This window comes from Chenopodium album, chromosome 15 (genome assembly GCF_948465745.1).
Source record: "Chenopodium album chromosome 15, dcCheAlbu1.1, whole genome shotgun sequence".
Lineage (NCBI taxonomy): Eukaryota > Viridiplantae > Streptophyta > Magnoliopsida > Caryophyllales > Amaranthaceae > Chenopodium > Chenopodium album.
The window spans coordinates 36,388,028-36,397,975 of record NC_137848.1 but is presented as its reverse complement, the minus strand read 5'-3'; the positions used below and the strand labels follow the sequence as shown (position 1 = coordinate 36,397,975).

The 9,948-nt window shown below is 34.7% G+C and overlaps 1 protein-coding gene across 1 annotated transcript; it reads right to left on the bottom strand.

Annotated features, from left to right (window-relative positions):
- Positions 1-505: 505 nt before the first annotated feature.
- Positions 506-9,212, bottom strand: LOC145583113 (uncharacterized). The gene is made up of 2 exons (XM_081640266.1): positions 7,593-9,212; positions 506-1,004 (listed from the first exon to the last, which is right to left on the bottom strand). Exons 1-2 carry the CDS (start codon positions 8,928-8,930, stop codon positions 831-833), a joined length of 1,512 nt encoding a protein of 503 aa, XP_081496392.1. The 5' UTR covers positions 8,931-9,212; the 3' UTR covers positions 506-830.
- Positions 9,213-9,948: the final 736 nt, after the last annotated feature.

Here is a 9,948-nt window from a genome sequence, read left to right as displayed (position 1 = left end):
AAACTTAATATAGTAACATATAGCTATGGGCCTAACGATTAGAAACGGATGGAAGACAAAGCTACAAAAGCATAAACACTGTATTCATATTGATACCCTATCAATTACACAGTTGTTAAATCAGAAGTAATGAAATATATTGTCTGAATAAATGCACCCAGACACCCAAGTTACCTATCAGTGGGTAAGTCATTGACTTCATCTTAGAACAATTTACTCCATCGAAAAAGTTGGTTAGGGGAGAAGGCTTGAAAAATATCCACTTTTCCTGTTAATTACCTCCCATAAGTCATTATAAACAGTTCTTAAATTAAAAAGAATTCTATCCTTAAACAATTTGTCAAATTTGGCAACACATATTGTCGGGTGCATTTCACTAACTGCACAAGAATCTGACTGAAAATATAAGATCTGATTATGCCCCATATCAAACTAGGAGGCTGAATCTAGATCATAAACATATCTCGTGTGGGGACCTCGCGCCATTGATTAAACAAAAGCCATAGAGAATATAAATCTGAATGTAAATCTCAATGTAGTAAGCAACATTACTCTTATCAGTTTACATCTGAACAGTATGAGGAAGTACACACCCACAAAGAAAAGAAGCTGCAACAAAACGAAAAACAACTGAACAATACAGCAAATCACAGTATTATACACATGAAACCGATACAGGCAAATTATGCATTGATGGGTGACATTTTTGATGTGTTACACCCTTGGAGAATGTGGGTAGCACATTATAGTCACAACCCTATGAACATAAAGGTATAAAAACTTACTACCAAATGCGTAAGCTATAAAATCTGTCAGACTGTAACACTTCTCTAATCAGCCAATTTGTTCAAACGATGGATGGTACTTCTTGCAACCCTGTTTGATGGATCAAGTTTCATAACAGTTCTAAGGTCATCCGCTCCAAGCCTATATTTCTCCATGCTCTCGTAAAGGAGTGCACGTTGTACCAGCACAGAAACATTTTCTCCGTCACGATCCAGGACCTGTATCACAAAACAATAGAGGTAACCAGTAAGCTCTCAATAAATTATTCGAAATCAAAATGCAATGAAACCAGTTAGCCATAATGCTAGATCAACTTGAAGATTCGCTCCTTCACATGCTGAGCAAATCACAACTTTAATGCAATAATGACTGCAACAGAAGCTCTAAACTAAAAAAGATTTCCTTTATGTGATGTCTGGGCTACCAATTAACTACTCGCCCCGTCCCTAAATAAATGTCACAATTTCTTTTTGCACTCGTTTCTTAGAAGGTGAACAAAAAATAATATAAGAGGGTTTGGTAGATTTAAGATGAGAGAAAAAAAAAATTGCAGTGGAGTTTTGTTGAATAAAAGTGAATAGTATAAGAAGATAATGTGGTTTGATTGATTAAAAGTGTATAAAATAAACAGGTAAAGGTAAAATGAGAATTAGGGATGATATTTTTGGTTGAAATAAATTTTTTAGGGGAAGTAATCCTTAATAAAGTTTTCTCACACCATTACGAGTACATTTTTTTTACAACATGTCTTTCTTATTGTTTTTATCCTCTTACCTCTCTTTTAAAACTCTTAAATCTTATTTGTATCTCTTTATTTCTCACTTTACACACTTTTTTTTCAAACTTTTATTCAATCGATTATCTTGCTACGCTCCCAAAATCAATTTGGGACTAAGACTTTATTGTTGTTGCTATTGTTGACAGTGTAAGTAAGTCTTCTCCCTTATTCTTCTGGAAGGAACTTATAAGACTCATAAAATAGATAAAGTACTCAATGTTGTAGCAGCCGCTGGTCAGACAAAAGACTGATGTTTTGGTCCTGGAGAAACTAAAGTTATTTCTTTTTCAAATGACAAAATAATTCATCAAAGATTGAAAAAAAGGGGGACCCACCAAAATTAAACCACTAAGGAGGAAAAAACCCAAAGCACAAATTAAACTACAAAGGACCTCATATGCTTAAGGCAAAAGAGAAACACACATCTCTCTTCAACAGAGAAGCCAAACTAGACATACAACACAGAAAGACAATTGTCTCACCAATCAATATACCAGATTATCCATAAAACATCAAAGACCGCCAACAAAATTTATGCCTTTAAGGCTCTTACAGAACCTACATAATAAAATAAGAGAAATTATTCTAGCATACGTAGTAGTAGGCTACAGATGAGATGCCATATCATAATGCAAGATCAAGTAATTCTCTCCATCACTAATATTAAAATTCATGGAAGAGATGATAAGCATGAGACTACAAATGTCAGGGATATAAAGAAAAGAGTTCTAGTTAGATGTGATAAGCATGAGGCCTATACAAGCATTACCACACAGCCCAATCAGTTTCAAGGTAGCTAGTCACTACAAGAATGCAATCCTTCTCCCAATATGTTCCCCATAACTACCCTATTTCCTAGAAAAAATGGGAATCTATGCATGTCTGATACACTTCAGGAAGAGATGCTATGATCTATGATTTTTAGAGTTATAATATTGCTATTCCAGAATAACTGCGGTGAAACTTTGCACCAAAAAGAATTTTCTTTTGGTTTTAAAAGATAAACATGAAACACAAAAACAAAAAAAAACAAAAAAAAAAAATAAATTGTTTGCACTTTGCACAACGCTTTCAGCCTTTATTTGATATTTGATCCTCCAAATGAGAATAGAAATAGGGAAAGCAAGTGAATTAAAACATAGAAGTCTTTTAAATGTTGGATACAGAGAAATTTAAATATTAAAAAATAAGTGTTTTTGTCTCAAGTCTGTCAAGAAATTAGACTCAAGGATAATCAACCAATAGCAAAAAACAAAACACCTCATTGATATAGCTTCTGAAATGGTTTATCATGAAGTAAAGCACCAATTAAGGTGTAATAAATGAGTGGTACGGCTGTGCAAGATTCTTCCCAAAGTGCAACACCATAAAAAGACTTAAGTACAAAAAAGCTGTATAGCAATATAGCTAAAGAGGAGGATGCAAGACCATCTGATAATTCTAAATCTAATTTTTTTTCTTTTTTTATTTTTTTTCCCGTGTGGTTAAGTTTACAGATGAAAGCTACTTCTGGACGAAATTATGAGATTACTGTTATCATCATCTGTATAAGAGAGGTATGCAACACTTATGGGCTTAATTCAATTTATCAAGGAATACTTGGTCACAAGTTCAAATCCAAACATCAGCTTTTGGTGGAGTTGTGTTTTCCCTTCACAAGTTAGAATGTTAGATAAACAAAGCAAGCAGCAGCAACTGCTTTGGATTAGCATGATGTGAATACTATGAAAATAAGGTAACAACTAGATTAACACAGTTGATTATGGAAGTTACGTCAGTCAATTCGTGTTTTATACAATTACTTATAGCAGTTATTTATTTTGGTTTCTATGTGGAGTAAGAGTCAAAAGGTGTGTTGCTTGGATTTATAAAGCCACGTTGGCTGATTATTTCCATTAATACAATGCAAGAAAATTTGTGTTCAACCTTAGAGACATCTCATAAATTTACAACTAAAGTTCTAATGATATAATCTAAACATGTGATTCCTAAAAACCAATTTTTCCATTTGGAGGTTGGTATCTCCCCTAATCATCTTCTCTTTCCAATTTCTACACTTGTTTTCCTTTTTAGACAACTTCTCAATATAATAAGCATGATGTAAGCAACAAATATATGCCAATTACCTTAACAAAAATGACAAGCAAGAAGACCAAACAAATAATTGACATAGAATAACTAGCTAGTAATTAATTCAAAATCCAAGTTATTAACACCCCAAAACAATCAAGCAGACAAAACATAAAATTTCAGGTTAACCAGTTTTAAAATCTAAAGTGAAAGATAACAAAAACACCAAAATATCAGGGAAAACTATACTCGGCTAACCTTTATTTTCAGTTCAAATTATAAAATTAGTCCACTTTCAAGAGATCCTATCAATCACTATGAGGATGGTATAACCCACTCATAATTGGAAAGTTTCAACATTTATAATAGTTACTATAGGCCAATAGGCTATAGCCATAATGTCTTAATACTGCCAAACTACCAAAAGCCAATCCTCATTTTCACCAGGTTTGCTAATCAACTTCTATCTCAAGTTCTGAACAGCTGATCCCTTGAAAGCTTCCCCAACCTAGACCAAGGAACCTTTAATAACTTGCTATACCATCAAACATAGGAACGTACTACTGGATCTACTTGCTTCAAACCACATCAAACCACAAGCCACCTTCTTAAGTACTAAGTCAACCAAAAATCAGAACCAAAAGCCACAATGTGTAGACACAGTTTCTTAATCCACCTTTAAAACTAAACAAATTAAGATGAAGCTTCCATCAATGAAATTTACTCAGATTTAAATCTATCTAAGGAACGCTGGCAGCATTCAATTTTTTCTCCATGAAACATTATGACAGAAAGACAATTGAAAATGAACTTCCTACCCTAGAGAAGTCTACTCCAAAAGCATTCAGAATAAGAGTGTCCTGGTGATGAGTGACATTTATGGCACTCATTTGATCTCTTTTTGGATGAATTTCATTTCATTTTATTACTCTTTTCTTTAGTTTTCCTTAGTTTTATTCTTGTTTTCTTCATTTTATGCCTTTTGTGGTTAGTTTCTCTATTTTGTGCATTTTCTAGTTTATTTGTTATTTTCCCCTTTTATTTGCTTTTTCTCCTTTGTTTGTAGGTTGTGATTGATTGTCCAAGAAATCCCGAGCTTCCTCTCCATGGTCTTTCATCGTTTTTCATGCCTAATGTTTGTGCAAAGAGTTTCAAGTCAAAGGGGGATCCAAGGAGCATGCTTCAAGGCCCTGTATATGCTCTTTTCATGGCTTATATTCTTCAAGAAATCCAAGGAAGTTGCTGCCTACCTTGTCCTCCATCACCATCATCTAGGATGTGTGCACCACATGAGCTAGGACGAAGAAGAAGAAAGGAGGCTGCCAGTTTTGTGCGGGCGCACACGGGGTGTGTGCGGCCGCACATATGTCGTGTGCGGCCGCACATGGGGTGTGTGCGGGCGCACCTTTCTGGGTGTGTCCCGTGCGCCCTTCTCTCTCTCCTCCGAGCGCCCGCACCTGCGTGGGTCTATTCTTGGGCGTCAAAACCGACCTTTTCCTTTGTATATATAGTTATTTCCTTAGTAAGAAGGAAAAAAAAAAGAAGTTTAATAATAGAATTAGATCATATTCTTAGCTTAGTTGAGAGCTTCTCTCTCTAGATTTAGGGGTTAGTTTTAGGAGTAGATTTTAGAGAGAGAAAGTGAAGAACTTCAATGGTGATTGAGAGATTGAAGATCCAATGGTGACAATTGTATTGGAGATCTACTCAATTATCAATGAGCATTTCTAAACTCTATCTCATTTATTGTTTTGTTTAGTATTCATGTTTAGATTGTTGATTTTGATTGGATTTTGATGATTTGATGATTGATGTTTGATTAGAGTAATTGTTCTTCTTTGATTGTTGATTCTTGATTGTTGATTACTTTAGTTGTTTGTTGAATTGATGATGTTTCTAGAGTAGTTGTTTGGTTAGGGATTTGGTGAAGCTTGTATTATGTAATGGATTGATGTAGATTGAGGATTTTGATGGAGTTGATGATGTGATTAAATTGGTTAATTGATTATGTGCATGTGTGTGTTTGATTTAGGCTTGATCACCCTAGTTATTCACACTAGATTGCATTGTAAGTTCACATTGATACGGACCATTGATTTGTGGCTTGCATTTACACGATTGAGGTGTCTTGTGATGATTCCTAGCTAGAGTTTATCGTAGTTGAAGCTAGTTAGACCTCTAGGAGAATAGCTTGATATGCTCTTTTGGTTGCATAATTGATTTTCCCTCACATTGCTTGACTTAGTCAACTTCCTAAACCAATTTGCATTGTTCATTGCTATTATAAGTGAATCCTAATCCCTAGCATTTTATTTGTTTGGTTTCCTTGTCTTAGTAGTTGTTAGTGTCCTCTTTTACCCTTTGTCTTCGACCTAGCTTAGGCACATAATTGAAAGCACTTAGACATTACCGTTCCTTTGGGTTCGGGGACTTACCTCTATACTTGTATTTAGGTTTGTTGAGTGTTTATAAATTTTGTTTGGCTTAGGAGGATTAGTCCAACGACCTAATTTTCCCACGTCACCTGGTTTTCAGGAACATCATTCACTTATTTTACCAAAACCTGAGGTTTCAAAATAATAGATAATTGCTGCTTCCATTCCAACTGGGGAAAAGATTCTAAGGTTTAAAAATATGTGTCTTTGTTCTTTAAGACGGGGCTAATTCTCATAAAGAATCCTGTAAGAATTCTTCAACCATATCCTTTATACTTAAAGTCCTTAATCTTTTTTTGTGAATATTTAACAACTCCTGGCTTTTTGCAGGTTTATGTTGAATAAGGTAATTCCTAAATTAACAAGAATGGATTGAGAAATATTTTTCTGAAGGCGTTTAATTTAAGAAAATGGCGTGATCAAAATTTGCACTAAATCTATCATTGCTGCTCTCCAACCAAACAGCAGACTCACAATAGCTTTGCATATGTGTATGAAAACTGTAATTAAGGAATTAAATGAAGGTCATCCCATTACGTACAACATGTCAATCCTCAATTTTTTTTCTTCTTAAAATCACATAAACAGCAATTATGGAATTAAAATTACAGTATAAGTCAATAAGCCATCATTGATTGTACAGAGTACTTTGTGATTAAAGCCACTATATAAATTGATTTTCATGAAATTCACATTATGGACTCAAATTATATGAAGAATGTTCAAACAAACTTAGAAATTAGAAATGTATGAGAATAATGAACCAGAATTTTTGTAAAATTTAACTTTTACATTGTGATGGCTGCAAAAACCAGTGAGATGCCACTTCTTTGACTCCCTAAACATTATCATGAGTGCAACTACAACAACAATAATTTTCATTGGCTAATAAACTTAGTTGTAATAGAAACCGTGTACTCTAAACATTGTGTACAATTCCCCTTCCTGAAACTCCATTTTAACATTTTTCATAAGTTTGAAGTCAAACACTACTCCACAGATTAACTGTAAATAGATTTTGATAAATCTCAAGCTTTAGAGTCTGATCTTTATGCATAGTAATATAGTATCTATTCTTAAGGATATTTTTTAAACCTTTCACAACACACACAGACACACTGAGTGAGAGGCTGCGGGTTTTTGAATTTTAAGCTTTTCTGGATGAGGTCTACCTGGTGATCCATTTAAAAGCTTCATAGTGTCAGCATAAGTCTTACAAAACCATTCTTGAGAACAATCTCTCGCTCTAATTTTAATTCCAAATTCGAAGTATAAAACAGTTATCCTGATCATTCAAACAAGTACAGGGTTCTGTAGCCATTATTACCATTGGTATGCTTATATAAAACTTACTAATTCACTACAAGATAATTTCCATTAATCTGATTCCAGACCAAAAGATTCACAATGCGATGAGAAACTAAATAACTAAAGCCATTCTCAGACATATAAGAAAGTAATACTGAGAAAAACATTACATACAAAATATATGAACTAAAACAAGTTAAAAGAGAAAATTATACCTTGGTACAATCAGCAACAGCCTTCTTGTACTCCCCAACTTCCTTGTAGCATGAAGCCCTACAAGTCAAGACCTCCATAGTACCAGAAGCCTCACCAGCTTTCTCTAGAAGAATTTCAGCCCAAGAAAGCCACTTAATGGCATCAGCAAACTGCCCCTGTTTATAGTTATCCAGACCTTTAGACTTTGCAGTAGAAGCTGAAACACCAACAGGAGGTGGCGGAAGCCCTTCAATCTCAGTAGTACTGCTCCCATCATGTCCTCCATCATAATCTGATGCAAAACCCCAATCATCCCCACCTGAAAACTCTTGTCCACCAGGAGCACTATCTGGTGCTGCAGCACCACTGCTAAAACCGGAAGTGACTGATGGTGAAAAAAACATGTCAAATGAATCACCACCACTAGATTGTACAGGTGCAGGATTCTTCTGAGGGGCAAAACTATCCATTTGTGGAATTGAACCTGAATTCAATCCCCAGGAGTTGTTGTTTCCAGACGGGAACGTAGAAGTATTTGATTTCGATGCATTTTGGAAATCCCCAAAACCAAAATCCTCTGAAGAGGTAGAAGCAGTAGCTTTGGAAGACGAATTAAGACTACCACCACCCATTGGCTTTGACGAAAAATCAACCAAAGAACCAAATGGGTCTTTATTCGAGTTCGTTCCCATTCCAATCCCACCACCCACACCCCTTACCGAAGCACCACCAATACCCGAGCTCTTGTTAACACCAGTATTCCCATAAACACTATTACTACTATTAGTTGCACCTCCAAAACTTCCAAAGCCCTGGGAAGAAGAACCCAAACCAGCACCACCACCATTCTTCCCCACATTACCATTATTCGTTTTTGGCAACGAATCCGCCATACCCCCCATCGAAAATGAGCTCTTAACAGGAGAAGCACTCTTCAAAGGAACATTACTACTACTTTTGTTCTGACCCAAGGCAGCACCCACCAAATCTCCAAACAAATTAGGATTCTTATTCACAACCCCAATGTTAACACTCTGCCCAGTGGCAGCAGGTGCAGGAGAGTTCCAACTCTTCCCAAATATATCCCCCACCATTGAACTCGGACCACCCAACTCGGACCGAGTAACCCCGGTGTTACTCGGCGCAGGTTGATGAGTCCATGAAGGCTTTCCAGGCTGCCATGACGGCATTGTGGTTCCGGGTTTGGATTGCGTAAACGAAGAATTTGCAGATGACATATATGAATAAGATGAATTGGGTTTGTTTTTCTGATCATTTAGTGATTTAGGACGATTTGATCCAATACCCAGATCGAAATCAAAGTTGTTCATACCATTCTTTCCGTAATTCGAATTCATTATTGCGTATTGATTAGTAATAAATTGTTGACAACAAAATTGAGTTACAGAATTGTTGAAGACTCAAATCAAATGCAAGATTGTAAAAGTGAAATTAAAAATGTACCTGAGATGATGAAGGATTGAACAAGATCTGAAGTTGATGTGATGTATTAACAGGAGGAGATCATGAATTGGGAGATGGTCGGAGGAAGAAGATTCGGAGGGATGAGAGAGAATTAATTTGACAGATGTAGCAGCCTGTTTATACACACACCCAAAGGTCGCGGATGCAACATATGTCTAATACAAATTCTCGATTAAAGTGAACTTTCATCTATACTAATCACTAATATATTTTTTTTTTTTGACAGGTACTAATCACTAATATAGTAATATACTTCTTTTGTTATATATTACTCGTAACAAAAAAATATTTTATATTTTAAATAATATCCATTTGTTCCAAGTAATATGTAACAGAGAGATTATATAAAGTTGGTCGCAGCTAGGTCACAAAACAATAACACTTGGCATTCCACTTTATGATGCAAGTAAGCAAATTTTGAATAGTTTTTCTGAGATAGAAATGCTGTATAAAATTTTATTATTGATATACTTCTAATCAATCAATTACATTATACTAAAGGCGAAACTTAGATAACACTTGGCAAAATATTATAAAAAGTTTTCCCTCCGAAACCACTTACTAAAAAAAACTTATTGTAATTAAATTATGACTTTTAATTTGTATAAAATCTAAAATAAATGTTCTTAAATATCAAATTGCCCATTATAACTATTATATGTTTAATTAATTTCTTTCACAATATTTCATACTTTTTACTACTAAGCCTATTTATAATATTTATATCCATTATTTTTGGTAAAATTCATTGTCATTAGAATTATTTAACAACCGTGCATTGCACGGGATTTAATCTAGTATTTCATATATACAAAATTAATCATAACTTTTAATAAATATTCTATTACTCAATTCTATTTCCATCCTAAAAATTCGTTTCAAAAAATTCTT

What these genes read in the sequence shown, in the direction of transcription:
- LOC145583113 (XM_081640266.1), bottom strand. Translation starts at nt 8,930, where the DNA reads ATGAATTCGAATTACGGAAAGAATGGTATGAACAACTTTGATTTCGAT. An exon ending in CTGTTGCTGATTGTACCAAG is followed by an intron (nt 1,005 to 7,592) that starts GTATAATTTTCT and finishes TTTGTGATACAG; the next exon opens with GTCCTGGATCGTGACGGAGA.